This window comes from Mirounga angustirostris, unplaced genomic scaffold (genome assembly GCF_029215605.1).
Source record: "Mirounga angustirostris isolate CCGP_5_RB_7025 unplaced genomic scaffold, mMirAng1.0.hap1 SCAF_8, whole genome shotgun sequence".
Taxonomy (NCBI): Eukaryota; Metazoa; Chordata; class Mammalia; order Carnivora; family Phocidae; genus Mirounga; species Mirounga angustirostris.
Window position 1 is genome coordinate 116,887,059 of NW_026991716.1, and position 24,131 is coordinate 116,911,189.

The 24,131-nt window shown below is 39.9% G+C and overlaps 1 protein-coding gene across 17 annotated transcripts in view; it reads right to left on the reverse strand.

Moving 5' to 3' along the window:
• Positions 1-24,131, reverse strand: part of AHI1 (Abelson helper integration site 1) — a 227,091-nt gene that overhangs the window by 19,151 nt on the left and 183,809 nt on the right. For 6 of the 17 annotated variants that reach the window (XR_010413773.1, XR_010413777.1, XR_010413772.1 and 3 more), the window contains one exon: positions 4,483-4,541. The exons of 3 other annotated variants lie outside the window; for them this stretch is intronic. Coding sequence is in view for 4 of the 14 variants with exons in the window: in XM_064598128.1 (XP_064454198.1) it covers positions 4,483-4,541 (59 nt within the window). In the remaining 10 variants the exon portion in view is untranslated. Of the gene's footprint in view, positions 1-4,482; positions 4,542-6,518; positions 6,782-15,291; positions 15,630-24,131 lie in introns of those variants that run through there. 8 more of the 17 variants (XR_010413774.1, XR_010413780.1, XM_064598126.1 and 5 more) reach the window with 5 other exon arrangements.

Genomic DNA, 24,131 nt, shown 5'->3' on the forward strand with positions numbered 1-24,131 from the left:
ACATTGTTAATATGTCAGTTCCCCCATACTGATCTCTGGATTCAAGGCAATGCCAACCGGAACTGTAGTAGGTTCTGTTGTATAACAAGCTTATTCTAAAATTCATGTGGGCATAAAAGGGACCTTGAATAGCTAAACCAATATTTAAAAAGGACAAAGTTGGAGGACCAATAATACCCAATTCCAAGACATATTACAAAACTGTAGTAATCAAGACAGTGTGTTACTGATGTAAAGACAGAAAAGTAGATCAATGGATCAGAATAGAGAGGCCGGAAACAAACCCACACATACACTGACAACTAATTTTCACAAAAGTGCAAAAAGGCCATTCATCTGAGGCAGGATTGTTTTTTTCAATGGTGCTGGAACAACCAGATATGCAAATGCAAACAAAACAAAATAAACCTTCTGATCCAAACCTCATACCATATATAAAAATTAATGCAAAACAGATCATAGACTTAAATATAAAACCTGAAATTATAAAACTTTTATAAGAAGACATAGGAAAAAACTTTTGTGACTTTAGGTAAAGGCTGCTTAGATACTACAACTAAAGCATGATTCATAAAAGAAAAAAATTGATAAATTGGACTTCATCGAAATAAGGCTTGCTCTTTGAAAGCCACTATTAAGAGAATGAAAAGGAAAAATGGAGCCTGGGGGAAAATATCTGCAAATCGTGTACCTGATGAAGAACATATTTATAATATATAAAGAACACTGTGATGTCACACACCTGACAATGGGTGGGTCTAATCTCACAAAGGGGGAGGGTAAGAAAAAAGGCTGAAAATGGATAAAGTAAGAACTTAAAAAAAAAAAAGGTTGCAAATAGTAGGGTATTTTAGGGAAAAAAGATAAACTACTTTGTTCTCATGGATAGAGAAAGAAACTGAGGGTGTCCGGAATAGGATTATTATTATTATTTTTTTAAGATTTATTTATTTATTTATTTGACAGAGAGAGAGAGAGACAGAGAGAGAGGGAACACAAACAGGGGGAGTGGAGGAGGGAGAAGCAGGCTTCCCGCTGAGCAGGGAGCCCAATGCGGGGCTAGATCCCAAGACCCCGGGATCATGATCTGGGGGAGACGCTTAACAACTGAGCCACCCAAGCTCCCCTAGAATAGGATAATTATAAAGATGGAATCAGTACATAGTGGAGGATTTACAGGATACTTAGAATTAACCCTATGGCTTCACTATATTAAGAAGAGATTTCATTCATTCATTCAGTTCACATTTGAGTGTTCATAAAGGACTTTAACATGATTGACTATCTGAATTAACTTTTCTCCGATCAAAGTTGTTAATGAAATAAAACATTCTATGTTTAAAAAAAAAAAACCTGAAAAAACTCAAGTTAAAAACAGATTAATGACTAAGAAATACCAATACTACTTATTAAGGATTGTAACGTACTTACAGAAATTTCATTACAAACTCTGACTTAGGCAGCAGATAATAACATCATAGGGGCATGAGGTACAAAGGGCGAAAGTGTAAGACTTTTAAGAAAATACCTTTGTTAAATTAACCTACTGGAATTTCTTCTTGATAATCTTAAAAAGGAAGTGTAGTTTTACTAAAATGTGTAAAAATTACTTGCAGAGAAGTGATTGACATTTCTAAAAAAAATAAGAAAGAATAAACCAGACAAAGAAATTCAAGTGGAAGTGGTAAGAGGTAGTCCTACGTGGCTTATTTATATATTCTGGTCAACCAACTAAATAAGCAGATGTTGCAAACTGAATGGCAAGACTGCAAAGAAACACAAAAATCAGCCTCTCTCCATTTATTTGGATACAATGGACTCACTTAGGTAAATTAGAGAAATAAAGAAATGACTTCTTTGTACATACTGGGCTATAATATTTTCACCTTCAACTCACCTACAGTTTCCAGGTCATGAGAAATGTATCTTAATTCATCCTTATTTCTAAGAAATTATTAGTATAGGGAAAGCCCAAAGGCTGCAGATGAACTTGAGCATTTAGACATATCTGAACTTCTTATGAAAATTTATTTTCAGAAGCTTGGTAAGTGCTCTATGCTCAAAAGGAAAAGTCAAACTACCTTCACAGCCTTTAGAAGCTGGGATGTTTTGTGAGGTTTTTTTAGTCAGGAGAGCATGGCGTGGCTGGATCTCTATCACTTGAAAATAGGTATCCAATGCAGTCAGAGTGATTGCAGTCTCTCATTTGCATGTTAGGTAAAAGTTCTAAAAGTTTTTATAAAACATGCTTAAAAACACCAAGAACACTGTTGCCATAATGTATTAAATATGGTTATTTTTTGGTTGCTGAAACAGTTTGTCCTCATTGTCCCAGGGTACTTTTTATATATATAATCTGTCATTGAGTATAAACTCCTTGGGGCAATGACTGTATTATCAACTATTATATAAAATTTTACGTTTTTAGAGAATGGAACTGAAAACTTTCCTGGCAGATGTAACAAGAACAAAAACCGGAAAGACCTGGGATGTGTGTTTGCATCCTATGACTGGCAACAGGAAAGCCTGGAAAGAAAAGGAGATTAGGAAACAGAGGACCTGTGTTCTGGAACTGGGTCTGCCACTTAGTACCCACAGTGACTTGAAACAAGTCCCAGCCTCGAAGATCTTGTTTCTCCATATGTAAGACAGGGGTCAGGATGCTGGTCTGAAGGGCAATGGTGGGAATCATGATCACGTGACTGACTGATTGTGCTCTGAAGTGATACGGGTTATAGATAGATAGAGCATCATCAACAGAGTTTCTCTCTCAGAAAGATTTTTAAGCTTCCAACAAAATGGTATTTTACCAAGAAGCTTGACAATACTAAATATGATTTAAGAAACAACAAACACTGCAGTAGTCTGAGAATCTTCGGCGTTGTCTGTGTGTTGACGCAGACCACCCTGTGAATGTTACACAAGGCCTTCCCCCTTAGTTTTCTTGACTAGAAAACAGAGGGGATGTAGAATTTCTAAGGAATCTTCTAGGTCATGATTTGGTGATTCTTGGGAACACCATTTAAAAATTATGTTTGTCTTTCATCTATGAAACATTATCTTGTGAGACAGGCTCATGAGTTTATTTGATAATTCCTGTAAATTAGACTGTCACCTACATCAGAATTTTTGAACTGAAAGAGACATATTATTCTTCAAAAGGTCAAAGTGGATAGCAGGGTTAACTTGAACAAGTATCTTCCTGAAGGAAATTCAGCAGGGATGATCCAGTGCATGTGTCTGTAAGCAAGTTCTCATATGCGTATGAGGGGATGGTGGTGGTTGAACGGGAGGGCACGACAGGTATCTAGGCTGTTCGAGGCTATTACACTCATGTGATGATTTGCTAGTGATGTGTGAATATGACGTTTGGGCTAAAAGTTAGGTATAAAATCATCTGCAGTGATTAAAAAAAGTGAGAAATATTCTGGGAAGGTTTTTGATGTAATTTTTTTGAGGTAAAAGGGATTTTCTATTTATGTATTAAGTGACACAGCAACTATCTAATAAAAATACAAAAACTTCCTAGTGTTCTTTCAAATAAATACCTCAAAGTAAATTGCTTAAATATATTAGGCATTTGTAGAAAATACACAGTGATAATGTTCTGGGTATTAGCGTTTTTGTTTTTTTTTTTTCTTCTTTAATGCCTCAAAATAGGTATTTCATATATATCTTTTTTAACCATATCATCTACTTGTTTTCAGTTAATGTCATTTTGTTTTTTTAAAGATTTTATTTATTTATTTGACAGAGACATAGCGAGAGAGGGAACACAAGCAGGGGGAGTGGGAGAGGGAGAAGCAGGATTCCCGCCGAGCAGGGAGCCTGATGCAGGGCTCAGTCCCAGGACCCTGGGATCATGACCTGAGCCGAAGGCAGATGCCTAATGACTGAGCCACCCAGGCGCCCCTCAGTTAACGTCATTTTAAAATGTTACTCAAACAGGGGTGCTTGGGTGGTTGAGCTGGTTGAGCGTCTGACTCTTGATTTTGGCTCAGGTCATGATGTCAGCTCAGGGTCATGGGATCGAGCCCCATCGGGGTCTGTACTCAGAGTCTGCTTGGGATTCTCTCCCTCTCCCTTTTGCCCTCCCCACCCACTCATGTGTGTGCACACGCGCTCTCTCTCTCTCTCTAAAATGAGTAAATAAAATCTTAAAAAAATAAAATGTTACTCAAAAATAAAAGACAAAGTAGGTCCATGAAAACAAAAATGTAGTGTGATATTTTAATTTTATTTAATACTATTTCTTGTAACTTAGTTACATATACATCCTCAAAGTCCAACCATTAAAATATTCTCCTTAAGCTAGCTTAACTCTTTCAAAAATCAATGATCTGAAATTTAACTTTTGATGTAATGTCCTAAAAAGAGAAATGGAGAAACTGTCCTTAAAAAAAAAAAAAAAGCAAACAAACAAACAAACAAAAAACCCAACTATTTATCACCACAGATTATTTAGGAGGAAAAGTTGCTTACTGTGTCATGGACTCTGAGCCCAGTCTGAAACCTGGGGACTTGTCCTTAATGACTGGCTGCTGTGAAAGAAGAACAACAACGGGTAAGAAAAGACTCGGAGAAGACAGTGCAGGCAAACAGTCACAACTTGCTGAATGAGAGAGCATGCCTGTCCTGAACATAAATGGCTATCAGCATCATGTATTCCCTCCGATGGAAAACCAAGGAACTGGTTCTCCAAATCATCTGAGCACTCTTTATACCTGAAGTCAGTTTTCAGGTATGTGGCAAAGAAGTCAGGGGTGAATCAGTCTAAATTAATCTAGAAATACTATATGGAGATCACTTAAGTTCGAAATTTATCTTTCATCACTGCAGCTTTCCTTCCTTACCTTTTCGGTACACTTTATATTTTCATAGTGATGATCATCATGGAGCTACATGTAAAATTTTGGATCTGAAAACTCAGTCTTGTACAAAATTTGTTCAGTATGTACTTTATTAATGGCACCTTCCTGAGGAAAACAAATTAATAAGCACTTCCAGCGATGCCAGATTATACTGAGTGTCTTGTTAGAACGTTCCTCTGGAATTTGAGCATTAACTCCAGATCAAAGTCTACTGTGGGAAAATGGTGTTTGATAATCACGAAACAGTCTTTTATAAATCAACCCAATATCACTATAAAATTGACTACAAATGTCTTTTGAGAGATAATTACATGTTATGGAAAGAATTCATTTAAAATTCACATAGAAAATATATACTGTTCCTACATTAAAGTTTTGAGTTACATAAAAATGAAAGGGATACATCATATCTCTTAATTATTTAAATTAAAAAAAACTTCAGAAAACAAAAAACCAAAACGAAATGAAAGAAAAGGAGTATAACCTTTTCTTTCAGGCTTAAGTTATTTGAGTAACTATTACTTTCCCATTCTTATCTTTCCTGTAGCTTGTTTTGCTTTGTAGATTTCCTCCTCCACAATCAGATTTCTGTAAGATTTGGCACTGGATATCTTAAAACAAGTATTACTTATCATAAAGATTTCAAAAGGATATTGTTTTCTGGATCATAATTATATCATATTATTGCTCTCTGGACAGCTTTAAATCAAGCATATCATAAAAACAAGAATAAAAGAACAAGAAGACTTGGTGGTGAAAGGTAGATGTTGTAGCAAGTGACCCAATTTCACAAAACAACAAAAGAACTAGTAACACCCTGATTTTTCTCTACTGGTGAAGACGATCTGACTCAGTTCAAATGTTTTTGGGGAAAAAAGTACAAACACATGAAAAACTCAAATTCAAGGACTAATTCAGATTGCAGAACAGTCTACCTGCCCTCAACCCAATAGAGCAAGAAGAAAAGAAAACCATCAAAATCTAAACTCGGAAAGCATCAATTACAATCAAATTTCTTTAGTTTTCCCCCGCACTTATAAAATAAATTCCAAACATAGCAATTAAATTAATTTTATTTTTTACATGGTCTAAGTATTACTTCTATCTCTTTGTCCATGGCAAGACCGATGTCTTACCGCAAATGTACGTATAATGTGTGAAACTTTGTTAAAACTCTGGATTAAAAAACAAAAACAAACCCTCAACATAACAATTCTAATCAGAATCTGAACCTACTGCAGAGGTTGAGGGAAGAGAAGTCAGACACTTACACATCACTGTTAAGTCAATGTTACTTCTAATTATTTGTGACCTTGACAAATGAGTAACAACATATTGCCACGTGTAGGTCTTATCAAACCTGCTTTCAATAGTCTGTTCATGTGAAATGGATGCTATCATGTCCTCAAAAAGTTTGTCTTAAGTGGGTTTAACAGTGTCCCTGCCACCTTTCCTACTGTATTACTGTGTTACAGTAACTGGCACGTTCAAGTCCTTTTTCATGATGCAAAGGTGGCTTAACTTGGGTTCAAATCCTATGAATCTCAAGTTAATAGGGTATCCACATTACAAAGTTTTAACACTTATTTGTTAAAGGACACTTATTTAATTCGGACCAATATTCCACTTCTAAACACCTTTACTCACTCGTTCCTTGGTCTCAGCAGCAGCATGCCTTATGGGTAGTTACTCATGGAGGCAGAAGGAGGGGGAAGAAGGAGGTGTCTCTGTGAGCTGTTTTGTTTCATTTTCTCTTTTAACAAAAAAGCCCCAAGGCTATCGTACAATCAGCCCATAAGCACCGCCCCCCCACCATCAACAAGGCCAAGGAGCATGACCACCCTTCTTTCCCTCCTGTCCACGAACACCTCACAGTTGTTTTGTGACTTCGTTTCCTCTTCACGGATACCCTTGATTTGGAGAGGAGGGGATGAAGAGAGGAAGATGAGCAAAGCAAAGGAGATGAATGAAAGGACCAGAATCCAGAGGCTCCTGCTTCCCAAACCCTCACAGCTTCTCAGTGATGCTTTTAAATTTAGATACAGTGAGACTTAAACATGAAAGGAATGATTAATGGCGTGATTTTAAGTGCCCCCACTGATTACATGGAGATTCACCAAGAAGAAAACAACTCATAAATAGCTTTGTAAAAGGGAAATGGGCCATGCAGACAACTCACCCAAATATTTCTGTAAACTTGAGGAACGAATGTCAAATTAAGTAAATGTTCAATAGATGTCAGCGTAGCTAGCATACCAGTGAGCTTTAAATAAGGCAAACTTATGATATAGTATAGCTCTATATTTACATGCTGTTTATAATACCTTCTAATACCTTCTACCTTGCCCCTATGATTAATATCTACAATTTACTTATACCCACTTTTCAGGACTTTTTTTTTAAAAAGAGGGAGAGGAAAACCACCACCGCCAGAGCTGGTGGCTAAGTTCCAGTCTTGGTTCTGTCATTAACTTTCTGTGCAGCCTGAGCACAAGCCATTTAACTTCTCTTGGGATCTGTTTTTTACTTGAAAATGAACAGACAGGGCTCAGAATAAAAGCATGAATGACCATAGCAACATTCTTGTATTTTACAGATTAGGAAATGGAGGCCCAGAGTCACCAAGCTTACAGAAGTAGCCTGAAGGCTACAATTCTGTTTTTTCAAATTGATTTAATGACAAAACTATTTGTCAGAACAATTTGGCATGAAAGGCTCATATATATAAACCCTTAAGTGTAGAATTACTCTAGGTGAAGCTAGGTTTGGTGGCCTGGCAAGCCCTGTCTTCCCAGCCCTACTCCCCAGAGCCCTAAAGAGTAGGGGTCTAGAGAAGAATAGTTTATAGACCACTGGACTAGACAAGCGCTTCCAGATTTCCTCTGTTGCTAAAATTCTGTTTCCAGGAGCACAAGTTTACAATTTTATAATTTTATATATTCATATCAGTTTGCTGTTGATTCTTTGATTTTAGTATTACTGATGATGTGAATTGTATTTGATGAATTATAATGCTTTTCCTTAAGGACAAAATAGTCCCCTGCATGAAGACGCAGTTTCTAGAAGTATATTAATACAAAAAGCAAAGGTCTTCATCTCGGTTCATGGCTTGTAGCTTTTGGTACTGACTGTGCCAATTAAAACAACAACAGATATTTATGAAACCCCACTCTGTGAGGCACTGTGCTAGATGTCCTGGGGGTACAAAGCTGAGCAGGCTGTAAGAAAGAGTTTATGATCCAATGGGGAAAGATGTGGATACAACCAGCAAGGCAGAAGAGGGTAAACGTTATGATAAAGGTAAAAAGAAAATGTATGGAAATAAAGGAACAGTAGCCTTGAATTGTAACTTGAGGTTTCTGAGAAGGATTCACAGAGGAGGGAGCATTTAGCGAGATCTTAAAGAGACAAACTGAAATTCTGATAATTGGAGAAGCACAAAAAAAACCTAAATAATTCAAGAAAACAGAGTGAGCAAAGGTTTGAGGAATGTGTGCCGGGCAGCCTACTCAGGAGGTTGTTTTAGAAGATGAAGAAAACTAGGTCAGAATTCAATTCAATCTTCAAGGTGTGGGATCTAGATAAACATTTATGAGATTTGGACTTTATAGACAAAGGTAGAGCCAACTGAGATTTCTGAGCTGGTAAGTCACATGACTTGATTTCTATTTTAGCAAGGTCTCTCCTCTGTGGTAGGCAGGGAACAAGTGCATTAAAGGCTGGAGGATGGAGGGGTAACCTGGGTGGCTCAGTTTTTAAGCGTCTGCCTTCGGCTCAAGTCATGATCTCAGGGTCCTGGGATCGAGCCCCGCACTGCGCTTCCCGCTCGTCAGGAAGCCTGCTTCTCCCTCTCCCACTCCCCCTGCTTGTGTTCCCTCTTTCGCCGTCTCTGTCAAATAAATAAAATCTTAAAAAAAAAAAAAAAAGGCTGGAGAATGGAAGAGCGAAGACTGCTGGAGGCAGGGACCAGGGGGCCATTTCATGGCAATATCCTTCCCGTGCTTTCTCCTCTCAGTTCACTCTTTAAAAAAACTGGCATCCCTAATACCTTCTGCCCTTTGTTCTTTCCATTCTTTATATTCTTCTGTTCCCATGCATTTAACCAGTGTGTTTAGGCTAATGACTTCCAAATCAATACCATGACACCAGATCTCAAGTTGTCTTCAAAATGATTCGGCAATCGCCACTTTTCAGGACCTTTTGTAAATGTAATTTTTTTTCTGAAAACACACTTAGTTTCATCAAAACTACCTAGCAAGTCTGAGTTTTCAGCAAATCTCTCCTGAGTTCCCTGGATGCCTGCAAGATATCTGCCAACTTTGCGAGTCTCAAACCGAAGTGTTTCTCATACTCTTACACGCCGAGATGCTCAAATCAGCAACCTAGATTTCTCCTTTACTTTCAGATGGATTTAGTCACCATGCCCTAGTGTCTCATTGTGTTGGGCTCGGATTATTGCAAGAGCTTCTCCCACTTAGTTCCTTCAGTACTGTTTTTTTCCAGTTTTTTTTTTTTCCAGAGCTTCTAGAGTGAGTTTTGGTTCGTTTTTTAGAGACAGCTAGCGAGGGGGGTGGGCAAAGGGACAGGGAGAGAGAGAGAATGCTAAGCAGGGTCTATATCCAGCACGGAGCCCGACGTGGGGCTCGATCTCATGACCCTGAGATCATGACCTGACTCAAAACCAAGAGTCAGACGCTTAACAGACTGAGCCACCCAGGTGCCCCTAGAGTGAGCTTTTGAAACAAGCCATTTGATCATGCTATCTTCCATGCTTTAAATCTGTCGGTGGCTCCCTACGACCTCCAGGATAAAACCCAGCTTCTTAACATGCCATACAGGGATCTTCTTAATCCTGTCCACTTGTTCAGGTTCAGCAGTTTGTTTTTGACTTTGCATTCCAAGCGCCAGCTATGATGAAATATTTGTGGTGGCCCCCATACATCAGGCCTTAGCATAGATTCAGTCTGTCAGGAATGCCCTTCCTCTCGTTAAACTCAATTTAGAAATCGATTCTTCTGGAAAGCTCTCTTGACCTCACAAAGCTTAGGTCAGCATCCATTTCTATTTGTTCTTTATCTCGTGTGGAAATCTGTCATTCTCCTGTGCAGCAGAACCCCCTGATGTTTGACTATCTGCCAGTTCTTTCAAGAGAGAACTCCCTGAAGACGAAGGCAGATGATGGGCATATTAGACCAGAGGTCCCAGAATGATCTCTACAGAAAAATTTCTGGGAGGCCAAGTAGAAATATACCTGGGGGATTCAGGACAGGAGCCAGGGTTACAGATGTAGGATTTGATACATCTGAAATACCAAACTATTATCTGAAACTATGGGGGTAGAGGGATAATCTAGAAAAAAATACATTAGAGAAAAATACAAAACAACAACAGAAAAGGTGCAGCACCATGTATGCTGGAGAAGGCTTGTATTACGGTGGCAGGCTGAACCAGAGAAGGAGGGAGGAGCCCTAAGTGCAGTGTTATGAAAGGGAAGAGAGAAACAGCGGAGAGATGGTGGTGTTAATGACGCAGAACGGTGGGGGTATGCAGTATTTCTTTACATGGTCTGTTAACTGCTGGGTTTGGTCCTTCCCTCCACTCTGCACTTCATCCCTTGTCCCTTCTCCCTGCGACCAGCTGGCTTTTCAATTTTTCTGATGAGCATTTCTGGCCACTTTAGGGCTTTTGCACCTGTGGTTGCTAGTGCCTCAAATGTATCCTCCTCATAACAACTAACCATCTCCTTCTCACCACATGGCCTCATAGTCTCCCTTCACTGTCCTCTCATTGCCTCTGTGCTTCTTTTTTTGAGTCACTAATTACAATGGCTTTCACTCATTAGACGGTAACTTCTATAAGTGGAGGGGCTGTTTGTTTAATTTGCCATCCAGACAACATTCCATCCCAGTGCCTGGGAAAACGGCAGGCATTCTGTATGCATGTGTGAAATGAATAAACAATGAAGATGCCCAAGGAGTGGAAGAATGAGGACGGCCATCCCTGATGGGGGGGAGAGCTAGAAGGATGTGGGAGGGGAAAATGACCAAAACTACAAGTGGAGGGGTCAGCTATAGAAAGAAAGGTGCTTCTTTCTGTGAGATCTGAAAGCGGCTGGAGAAGGAAGGTGAAATTAACAGAAATACAGAGAAAGGAGAGACGAGAAGTAGAGAAAATTCACGTTGGATAACTTCTCTTCATTCAGGAAGAAGAGACAAAGTCAACTTGGAGTAAGAGGTTAGGGACCGGAGGAATGTGGACAGAACTGTGACTGAGCACTGTCAAGAACCGGGTAGGGAGTCAGTCAGGGCGAACAAAAAAAGACGATCGAGACCATGGGCCTCATTGAGGCTGGGAATCCATCACAAATATGACACAGAGATACTTATGTGAGCTATGTGACTTTCTTTGGTAGTGATAAAATTCCAGAGCTAAGTACAAAAAGTGGGCAACTAGTTTGCCCCACCGGCCTGGGGGCTGGTAAGAGAAGTAGGCTCAGTCACACGCTCCAAATACTACACATGTGTCTGGCATCAAACTGGTAAATAATTGCTGCTTCTATGCATTTATTTCCTGGTGGCCCCAGTGATCTGATTCGGGGAGAATGAAAAATGATTGCAGAGAACCAGGAAGGCAGGAAGCATCAGAATGCCACCGCCATCTCTCTCTAATTCCTGCAGACTACAGAATCATTTGGGACATCCACTTCCTCTTCTGGGACGGAACTGTTCCCTAGAGATGGGAGATTAAGGAAGGAACCTGGAGAGACTGACGGAGACCTAACGCAGCCCTCTGTGCACGGCCGAACATCCGCTGTGTGCAGCACCAGCGCGGGGGGCTCCGGCGGGGGGGCCGGGCTGACTCGGAAGACTCAGAATGACCTCAGCACAGCTGATCCTATTTGTCTACCGGATCCTTCCGTCGCTCAATAAACATTCACTGGATATCTGCCCTGCGCTAGATGCTGGGAATTCGATTCTGAACATGACACGGTCCCTGCCTTCAAGGAACTTTTAGCCCTTTTATTTCCATCCAGAGAGGAAGAAAGAAATAGAAGAAAGCAGACACATGAGCCATGCTAGAAGTGGCAGGTTCTATTTCTTCCTCTTAAACCAACTCCCTTTGCCTGCACTTCTCCTTCTTCATCTTTATTATAAAGACTTAATAGGTTTTCTGAAACAGCTATGTACTTTTAGTAAAGTTTCAAAATGCAACTGATCCTCATTATTTGTGGATTGCCTGTTGGCAAATTCGCCTCCTCGCTACAGCTCGTTTGTAACCCCCGATCGATACCTGCCATACTTTTTACAGCCACCGGAACACACGCACGCATGCAGAGTGCTGAAAATTTGAGCTGCCCCATGCACACAATCCCAGTTGAGGTTGGAACACTAGGAACTTCTAATGCTTTTGCATGTTTCAAATACTTTAATTTCAGCTTTCATACTATAAATAAGTATCTTTTCTGTGGCCTATTTACTGCTACGTTTTTCACATTTTTGTGTTTTGTTGATTCTGTGGTTTAAAATGATCCCTAAACAATGCGCTGAAGTGTTGTCTAGTGTGACTAAATGCAAGAAGGCTGATGTGCCTTAGATGAAATACATGTGTCAACTGAGCTGTGTTCAGGATAGGAGTTCAACTTCAATGAATCAACAATATATATTACATAAAGTGTCTTTATACTTTATACCAGCTGATGAAAATGTTGTGACCAGAGGCTCACAGGAACCTAATCCTGTATTTTCCCTAGGAGCACTGGTTCAATATTCACTAATTCAATGTTCATGGTGAATTCAGAGAACATAACTACAATGAACAATGAGAATCCACTCTATGTTTTTCAGCATGTGTATCCACCAAATTACGATTTTACTGTTCTTCATTGCTACCTTCTCTTATTCCTGACACACCTATGAAGTTTTTGGGAGCTCTGTCTCAATCAAATCATAATCATTTATTGAGAATATTCTACATGTAGAGTACTAAGGTGGGGGGGCTTTGGAGGGATTAGGGCTCCTGGGAGGTTGATTCCCACTGGTTTCACACAGCTAGCTGTGGGCAATGCTTTAGAAGTTGCTGTGGAGTCAGGTCAACTCGGAGTTTATAACCAGAGATTAAGGGATCTGAAGTAGATAACGTTATTCCTCCAATGAGACTGGAAGAGCATTCTCTAGCAAAATTCCATAACTCTTGTGTCTACCAAGGAGGCTTTCAGAAATACATTTAGGGTAGGATCTGGCACCAGGACTTTTACACAAGTGGCCAATGTGATTCTGTGGCCTAGCAGTTCGAGAACTCTTAATCTGGCATATATTGAATTGGCGATTTGCTGAGGTAGGAGAGCTAAGGACTAATCTTTGACTTGGGTCAGTCTGAAGCTGACTTAGTGAGTATAGCTTAGTAGTCAATAAGCATGGATTGTTGTGATCTCCTCCCTTTCTTGCTTTCTTCCCTTCTTCTGGTTTGAATCTCGATTCTTACTGGACCTACCCATCAAGGATTTCAATTTCCCTCCTGATAAACAATACTAAATAGACACAGTGAGGCTGTGTCTCATGATTTAGCAAGGGCAAATGTATGTACAAATAGCTTGGCACTGAGGTAGGTGATAAATGTAATAAGAGACAAACAATATGCCATGAGATTATGGGGGAAAAAGATTTCTCTGACCAAGTGGAGGTTCTGGCCAGTCTGTCTGCAGTCTAAATGAATGATTCCTTATTCCTCATCGTTTCAATATGTGTACATATGCATATATATCCGTATTAAACAAAATTGTTCAGTGATGTTGCTTTTAACTTTGCTCTTTACATCTTTTTAATAGGTTTATATCCACTACATGTACCTGAGCACAAACCACACTTTTTTTGTTCTAACAATATTTATAATGTAAACTTTATTAGCTATACTAGACTGAATAACTATACATGGTATTTGTGGTAATTACAAAAGTTGTGATGAAAAATGTGCCCCCCCATAAGACTGCTCATATGGGAAAATTCTATTTGAAATGTAATTTAGGCTTATACCTGTCAGTGAGTTTAAGGATAGGGTAATATTTGGCCTCATGATCTTGGCCTAGGCATGTTTTTCTACAGTAATCTTGGGAATGATGCTGCTTTCCAGTCAGTGACTCTGCAAGATGGTATCACATGGGCAAAGATTTTCTTACAAAGGAGATGTCAACCTCTGGAGGTTTATCAAGCATTCTATATTTTCTTTGTGTAAGACACAGCAGTGTATAACAGAGGTCACTACTTCAACATACCCACAGTGATGGGGAAGCATAAATAGGAGTAAAAAGAAAGAAAAGGCTCATTAAGCACAAAAAAGTTTTATAGAAGAGTGATAAAAGCAAGTATGTTTCAATGTATTGTATTGTATGCAGGGTTTGTGTGGATAAGAGACTTAAATAAAAAAAAAAGGTTCTTTCCTTTGTGTGCCAACTGAAGGAGACCCGTGTTAAAATCAGAGAGCATTATGGCATTACTGGGACAGCTAAGTAATGACAAGAACATTAGCATACAGTGAATTTCTTTTTTTTTTTTTTAAAGATTTTAAAAATTTATTTATTTGACAGAGAGAGAGAGCGAAAGAGGGAACACAAGCCGGGGGAGTGGGAGAGGGAGACGCAGGCTTCCCGCGGAGCAGGGAGCCCGATGCGGGCCTCGATCCCAGGACGCCAGGATCATGACCTGAGCCGAAGGCAGACGCTTAATGACTGAGCCACCCAGGCACCCTACAGTGAATTTCTAAGGCAAAGGAAATAAATGCTAGTCAAGAGCTATCTACATGTAAGTGAGAGACATTTTATATATACTCTTCATGTTGACTCTCACGTGGCTGGATACATTTTCATGTGAAGCTATTGTTTTTAAGTAGGATAGTCTATAACCCCAGCACCACTACTTACATATTTGCCAGAAATGGAAAAATGAAAGCAAATTTCAGTAACAGGACCTTCAGAAAAAAGGACATGCTGATAGTTGAGTCAGAAGACAGCGCGACTGATAATAATCAATTCTGCCACTATCTAAAGGACAATTTACAACTAGGAATGACTGGTGGGAAGTTCTCCCAACAATATCTTATATATTTTAGATCTGTGACAGATTAGAGGGATGTTGCTGACATTTAGATCAACCTTTGAAAATATCACCAGGAAGAACAAACACCGTATTATTCCATCAAACAATGCTCAAAGTCACAGTAAGAGCACGGATTGGGCCAAGTGGAACATTGGTTTGACCCAGTACAATATCCCTTATTTCATACTTCTTATGTATACTCAGATACAGTGCAGGTGAGGCTCGGGGGGGATTCTCTCATAAGCCCCTTTACTTTGGAACTGGCAATTATCTAGGTCCTGGCCTAGTCAGGCTAGATAAACTGAGAAGACAAGTTGTCAGTGTGGTCTCACCCTGCTGAAGGTCAGAGGGTCCTGGAGACATGGAGGGAAACTGCCCCGAATAGCAAGCAACATAGCTGCTGAGGGGAAGAGACAGAGCCAGGGTTGAGGTACACATGTCAAATACACTGGCTGAGGCAAAGGAGAATGAGTAGAGAAAGGTCAAGACTGTATGGTTTCCTTTCAGGGTAAGAGAGATTCTGGAGGCTTTTGGAGTTTCTCCGTGTAGAACATTTAGGAACATTACTGTTGGGAGCAGAGTCTCTGGGTGTGAGGTGACTCATACTTGCTTTGCTGTCACATCATCGGGGTCCACTTACTTTCTCTGCAGAACATGTTCTCTCTCTAGACTAACAGAAAATTTTTAAATGTAAATAATGGTTTTTGAAATTAATATTTTTTCTCAAAATATTTACAAGTATTGAAACAAATTATAAATAAAAATATATATCAATATTGTTGCACTGAGATTCTTCATGGGACACAAATTAGAACTTTGGTTTTAAATTTACTGTAAGTTAAGATTTTGGTTTAGTTCTCTTCAGATGAGGAAGAAAACTTCAAACATGCCTGAAATTTTAAAACAAATCCAAACAAGTTAACTTTTATCTACCTAATATAGTAAATTACAGACAAATCACCTGTATTTTCTTTGATAAACAGAATTATTAAAGTTAAAAAAAAAGACATAAATTTTTGTCTATTTGATAGTAGACATAATAAAATAGATTTTTTTTTTTTTTTTTTTAAATCCAACAACCTGTTTATAATAAGTAGTGGTTATTTTTGGTATGTTTGGTATTGTGGTATGTTTGGTAAAGGGGCTTATGAGAGAATCCCTCTGCAGCCTCACCCCCACTGTATCTGAGTATACATAAAAAATATTTTTTTATGTATACTATCAAATAGACAAAAGACAAAAAATCTTTTTTGGGGGCGGTGCAAGAAGTTGGTTTTATTAAAGCATGGGGACAGGACCCGTGGGCAGAAAAGCATGCTGCTATAGCAGTATTAGGCTTTAGCAATAGGAAGGAGGCAATAAAGTTATGGTTTTATTTTCAATGATTTAGTGTACATTAATTGACCTTTGGATATTTGGAAAATCTGCTTCAACATACCAAAAATAACCACTATTTATTCTAAATAGGTTGTTGGATTTAACATAATAAAATCATCTTGTTTCTGTGGTTAAAAATAATTCAGATGCACTCCTGGTAGAAGGACCAGTAAATGGAAATTTTTTTTTCTGTATGAAGCAATTTTTGCAAATAGTGACATAGAGCACAACTAATCCAGGCTTAGTGAATTGTCTGACTCCTTTTGGGATGAAGAAGGTAAATGAAAATTAGATATTCTGTAGGTGAAGACAGACATACGTACCTTGAAGCCAACTTACTTCCTCCTACTGTTTTTCTGAGAGGTTGACAGAATTACCAACACAAAATTCTGTGTGCGTTGTATGGGTTGGCCGGAAGGGGACCTACCATGGAAGTAAGTGGTGCTCCTGGGTTTTCGGTTTTGCTTTGGACTAGACAAGAAAAAAGCTTTTCCTGCATAGAACTGGGGTCTGCCCTTTGGTTTAGGGATCAGCTCTTTTGAATAAGCCCTGCCTACTCTCACTGATTCTAGATGTTAAATAAAATACTGAAAATAATTAAAACACTCTTCTCCTCATGGAAGGAGCTGAGCTATAATGGATATTTTTAGTTATCTTGAAATAGCAAAACTAATAAATATTGTTCTTTAAATGAGTTTTTAAGAGAAAAACACAAGCATCACAGAAATGTCTCCACACTCACAGAAAGAATCTAACATTCCTATGCATAATTATTACTCTATGTCTGGCATTTATATGAAAATATACTTAGTTGATTCAGTGTTGAAACCTTTGTAGAGTAGAAGGTAACTTTTCTGCTCTGGATTTCATTTTTAGGAAAAAAAAACAAGCATTTTCAGAAATCCAAAGACACTGGGCATTTTAGGAATTAAAAAAAAAGAAAATTAGTCATTTCAGTACCTTGAAACTTAAAAAAAAATCTGTGCTAATAAGATATCCAGGATATACTGGTGGAAGAAAAAATTAGAATATTAAGTATGATCCTAGTTTCATTGAAAAAAAAAAAAACTAGACATGAATAAAGACATGTGTGCTCATATGCAGAAAACATTTTTAACAGGATATGGAAGAAACTATTAGAATGAACACAAATATTAGCCAGACAGAGGGGTGTTATTTTTTATTTACACTATTCTTTATTGGTTAAATTTTTTAAACTATGAGCATATATATATATATATATATAGTATATATATATATACTATATATATATACTATATATATATATATAGTTGTGTGTATATATATATACAACTTAAAATTATTAAACATTTTTTTAAAACAGGAATTTTAACAACTTTCCTCCCCAAATAAATGGATGACATAGGTTCATGCTTAGGCTGGCAAAAATAAAAAGCTGAAGAAAACAAGGTCCAAAATACGAACACAAATAAACCAAGGCTGTCAGCACTATTTTTTTCCCCAAAGTTTCTCAGTTTTTTTTCCCTCCCTGATAGCACCAATGTTCTTCCTTCTATTAGATGCAAATTTAGAGCAGCTCATGATTAAAACGTTCTGGAGTGAGCCTGAGGAAAACATTCTCCTCTCACTCCCCTGCAGTACAGGTAATCGCTGCTGTGTCTGGGGGCTCTCTGGCCTATCATGGAGAGTTGCTGCCTCCTCAAGCCCTGTGCCCGCCTCCTGCCCTGGGAGAGCCCGATGCTGCCATCATCCACTGACACTGCAGGGAACGCCATGAAAAGCTGGAAGGTACCTGGCGCCAGCAGCAACAGGACAGGTGTGTTCCGCTTGGAAGGACTTAGAGGATTCAGCAGCTGCCAAGCTTTTAAAAGGTATAATTTTACTTCTTATTCTATAGTTTGAATAGAGATAATTTAAAGAAAGAAAACTACTGGGGTTTCTTTTTTTCCTTAAAAAGTATACAGAATACAAATCTTGGGCCCCTGGGTGGCTCAGTCGGTTAAGCGACTGCCTTCGGCTCAGGTCATGATCCTGGAGTCCCGGGATCGAGTCCGCATCGGCTCCCTGCTCGGCGGGGAGTCTGCTTCTCCCTCTGACCCTCCTCCCTCTCATGCTCTCTGTCTCTCACTCTCTCTCTCTCTCTCAAATAAATAAATAAAATCTTTAAAAAAAAAAGTATACAGAATACAAATCTAAAAACGTGCACATGGAGATGGGTACCATGAGGCAGACGTAACAGGAATGTGAAAGTCAACGCGACACAAACCGTGGCTGGCTGTGCAGGGAGCAGTTGTCTGTGCTGCTGACTAGTGCGGGGGACAAACGGGCACTGGCCTGACAATACGAAGGCCCAGCTCCTAACTAGGAGTCATTCTGAACAAAACTCTTACAACTTTTCTGGATCTTGAGTTCCTTATCTGTAAAATGAAGGAACTGACTAGCACCACTGTGGATGATCTCTACGGTTCCTTCCAGGTCACCAATTCTGTAACTCTAAGAACACAGGACCTTCCCTTCCCCAAGTCTAGGCACTTATCATAAAAGACTACTTTTCATGTTCTTCTTTTTAAACATATCTTATATAGGATAATAAATATAAAACTTGCTCTTGAAATTAAACATCTGATAGAATTTGTGGCAGGATCTTGATAAAATCAAACCATATAATATCCTGATAAAGGAACTCAACTGAAGAAATGCAACTATGCCAGGTGCTAAGGAAGCCCAGTGACACATTTCTCGAGGGCTGGCTGTTGGCATCATGACTCAGAGTGTACCCAAGGCCTTTTGATTACCTGGGACAACATTACTGTTTCTTCTTTTTACATAAGCAGGGATCATTCTTGATACTTTCCCACAGAACGAAGTCAAATATTATCTAACTATACACTGGTACATCCATCCCTAAGAGGAAAACCACGTAGGATTCTATTCTAACACATGGATTCAGACCAAGCAGATCAAATCATGCTCTTCAACAAAAGAAATCCATGCATCTTAAACGCTAAAGGCCATCTGAGTTCCCCCTCAACCATGCGAACTTTACTACTTCCTTGCCCACATGGAGTCCTATTCTCTGCAACTTCCTTGCTTTACCTATTTTCAGTTTTAAAATGCTTTATGTTGCATGTCTGCAAGTTCCTTGAGATCTATTTAGAATTAGTTAGGGCAGCAGTGGGATTAGCCTGAAACAGACCTTGAGGGTCAAGATGGATATTTGAAGAATTGGTCCACTGGGATATAAATATAAAGGTATACTTTCAGTATGGAGATCAGTCTGTGAGAGGAAAAAGCACATAACATTAAAAAACCAACTAAGACTATGATGCAGTGAGTTCTTCTAAGTGGAGGAGGGATGGCAGAGGCAGTGAGAACTGGGGACTCTGAGAAGCAGGGAAGAGGTCCCTATTCATAGGAACACAGGCACATCAGGAAGAGGAAGGACAGTACCACCTTCCCAAGCAGCCAGTAAGATACTGACCCAAGTTCCTTCTATCTCCTCCTCCAGCTGAGGCAGAAGTAGTTCAAGCCTACTGCACACAGACATGGGGGTTGAGTAACCCCGATTTCAAAGGTCAGCACGATATGGAGTCAGGGATACCTGTAAGTCACTGTAAGTAAAGGTTATGTCTTTCATAGCATCTCACACAGCTCTTGACACGGACTAGGAATATTGCAAGCTGTTACAATGACTCCCTGTGTTAATGTTATAAACGCTTTCATTGCATTAAATGTCTTTAGGTTGTACATTTACATCAGTATCTCCCTAAATTCTTAAATCTGGTGCTCACTTCCAAACAGCGGATAATGTTACACATGTAGCATTTGCCCAAATTCCTTACCAATCCTTTGAACTATAACCCCTGTTGTCCCCATACTGTCACAAGCAACCATCGCCATATGTCCTTCCTGTATTTGAAGCTGGCGCTTTACCTAGAAACATTTTTTTTTTCAGTTCTTTGTAGCACAGGCTGTTTGTTCTCACATAACCCCAGGGGTCTGGAGTTAATACTGGCCCCCTCTTAGCTCTCTGTTGCTAATTTTAGGTTATTATACTTTCTTTCTTTTAAAGTAATCTCTATACCCAACATGGGGCTCGAACTCACAACCCCAAGATCAAGAGTGGGATGCTTTACCAACTGAGCCAGCCAGGTGCCCCATACGCTATTATACTTTCAAAGCACTCCTCCTTGGGTGCCTTTACGCCTGCCTAGACTATCCCCTATTTGTCTCTGTAGCTGTTACCTTCAGACCTCGTGGTCACTCTAACACATAATGGTTCTCAATGTTGGCCATGCATTAAAATAATCTGGAAAGTTCTGAAATCTACCTATGCTGAGATCCCATTCCAGACCAATTCAATCACTTTGTGGGCATGGGGACAGGCATCAGTATTTATTTTTTCAATTTCTTAGGTGATTTCAATGTGAAGCCAAAGGTGAGACATCTGTTCTAACACAAGAATCAAGGACTTCAGCTCTTGCCTTCCCAGCGTCCAACTCTTACAACCATCGGAGAACTTTAAAGTCCAAGAGAACAAACTGTCCACCACTCTGGGTCCTAATTCCTTGGCCAGTTCAATTCGAATAATGTGTCCTTCAATTGCACTTCAGCTCTAATACACACTCTGTGAATTTAGCAGAACCTCAAGTTGCCTGACATCTGAAGTATTAAATAAGCAAAAGGATCTGTGGACTTACAGGCCGTAGTTCCAGCTGGTTATTAGCTCCTTTAGTGTATGACACCCTGCCTCCACCTGGGTGTGCATGGCTTCCTGCAACTATCCAGAGAAGCCTGCTTTCTAAGGTGGCCAGTCTTCTGATTCCACGCCCTTTCCAATCTGGCGGACCCTCCGTGGTGTGTCTGTCACTCCAGTGACTCTCTATAAACAGGATCAAGTCGCTTGTCCTCTTGTGCTTGATCACATTCACAACTGCCTCAACTATATATCAAAACAAATATGCCTTCTCCACTGCTAAGTACTGAAGAAAAAAAATCCAACTACACAAAATTACGCCCCCTACATTTTTACGGTATCCAAACAGCAGCTCTCAGCACTATTCACGAACCTGTGCATGTCCCAGACGAGCTCCTGTTCCTACTGCCCTTACACAAGTGCTCTGCCGGTCACTATTCTTCCTAACTCCCTTGACCCTCCCTTTTGAAGTGGACCTCTTTTAGGTTTTGGAGAACATAACAGTATCCTTAATTTCTAGACCTCCGCTCTATCAACTTCTCTGCATCCCTCACTGATGTAGAGGGGGCACTGCTCTAAGTTCAGCACTGCTGACATTTTTGGCCAGATAATCCTTGGGTGGGGTGGGGGTGGTCCTGTGCATTCTACATGTTTAGCAATATCTATGACCTCTGCCCGTTAGATGCCAGTGGTATCCCCCCACATGCATATATTTGCAAAAACATCTCCTGACATTGCCAAATGTCTCCTGGGAGGCAAAATCACCCTAGGTTGAGAACCCCTGCTCTAAGCCAAGACTAATTTATCAACCTGGCTTCTGATAAAAACCTCTTGCTTCCTCCAAGATCCATGTGTGCTTTATCTATCTCCAACCTGAACTGCTCCATTGGTTTTATCTCCCTAGTATATAAATTTCCATGTCACTCTACTTATTTAAAAAGTCATTCCTGGAGGTGTGTCGCCCACAAGTCACTGTGTGACTTTTTTTTTCTCCAGGTGAAGCTCTGGGCATGACTTCCGTGAGCTCACTTGCTGAGGCTCCATTCTACTCTACAAGCCTCGTCATACCAGCACCAATCACTGATACTTCTGCATGGGTGCTTGAGTTCTCCTGATCACTAAATGCTCAGGTACACTCACTCACCATCTCCGACACTGCTGACTATACCCTCCTTGAACCTCTCTTCTCCCCTGGTTTCCAGGGCACTTTTTTCTGGTTCTTCCTTCCACTTTGGATTATTCTTTCTTAATCTCTCCTCCTCTTCAGACTGTCCCTGAAATACTAGTGTTCATTTGGGATTCTGTCCCTGGCCTTTCTCTCAGAACTCAACAACGTTTGTTTTCTGGGCTACCTCCTTCATCACAGGCTTCGAGGCTTCTGCTGTGATACAATGAATACACTAATTCCTCCCCATGTGATTTGAAGCCCAACCTTTTCTCAAATTCCAGTCCTGCATGTCAGACTCCCTAGGGGATATTTCTGTCTGGGAGCACTACAGACACCACTAACAAATCAAGATACCTAAAAATGAAGTCACAGCCTACTCCCTACCACTGCCTTTCTCTAGATCCCCAAATCTTCCTTACTCTTTTATTATTTCTGGATACCACCATCCATTCAGTTGTATAATAAGCCAGGGCTTTAGCACAATCCTAGATTCCAATTTCCCTAATGACATCCAATCATAAAATCCTGTCAATTATACCTTATATCCTCCCCTCCATCCCCACTAGTTTAGGCTTTTAGATTTTATTTCAATGGTTTCCTAATGAATTTCCCTGACCCAGGTCTTAGATATCTCTAATCCAATCACTATGTTGCCACTAGAATGTATTTTTAACATGCAAATCTGTCCATGTCACTCCCTGGACTACCTCCTCTAGGGGATCCCCTTTGTCTGATGGATTTACAACCTAAGCATCTCAGCAGAGCACACTAGGCTCTCCATGGCCTGGCCCTTGCATTTCTCCTATCCTCTCCACTGGCCCCTAAGTTCCCCAAACAGCACCAACCGTACCATATCACACCTTTCTCAAGTTATTCCCTCTGCTAGAATGTCTTTTTCTAAGATTATCTACAAAGCATATACTTTTTCATCCTATAAACCTATAAGCTCAAGCATGACCCCCTCTGGAAACTCTTCCTGGACTTCCCGGGGCACATTTCAAAGGTTTCTTCCTGGGTGTTCCTAACCCTAACCCAATGCATTGCGCACAGACCTTCGTTTTAGTTCCTGCCAGAGTCGGTTGGAATTGCCATAGTCACCCACCAGCCTGCAAGCTCCTGATGGGTAAGTGCTTTGCCTACTCAATCCTGTTTCAGTGAGGACTAATAGAATGCCCAGCATGGAAGGAAGCACTCAATAAATATGGCTAAATGACTGAATGACACATGAGAGGCTCAACTGTCAAAACACTCTCCCCGGGGGGGGAGGGGGGGGGAGAAACCCAACTGTATCATGACATGGTATTCGTATATGTCAGTTCAAGGAGTCAAGAAGTGACATTATTCAGCCTAAGGCAGGAGTTAATGTTACATAATAAAATAAGTTTAATAGGTAATATATATGATGGTGCAGTGCTTACTAAGCTTTTCTACCGAAGTACTGCTATCATCAAAAGAATACTGACTGACAGCCCTGGGGGATCTGATGGCACAGGCTGAAAAACAGGACATTTCTCTAGCTAACATATCCATATTCACTTTAACTGGAAACCTTTTTGAATTACTAGCAAGTAAGAGGAACGCTCCGGGAAAGTAGGACATGCTTGTTCTGTGGGCCCTGAGGACCTTTAGCATTACCGCGCACCCCTCAGGTGGCGGCGATGAGCGTGCCGGCCTCACAGTTTAGAAACATGTGTACACTGGAAAGAGCTCACACGTCAAGTCACAAGTCCCACTCTGGTTCCATGCCCCATCACTTGGGCTATGACTTGGGGTCTACTTTAATCTCTCTGAGCCTCCTTGGTTTCCTCATCTGGAAAATGGCTATAATAGTATTATAATAATAATTATAGAAATAGTATTTGCCTTATATTTTCCATAATGTTGGTGCCAATATTAAAAGAAATAATAATGCAAGCAATGAGATATATAAGCATGAAAAATGCAGTAAT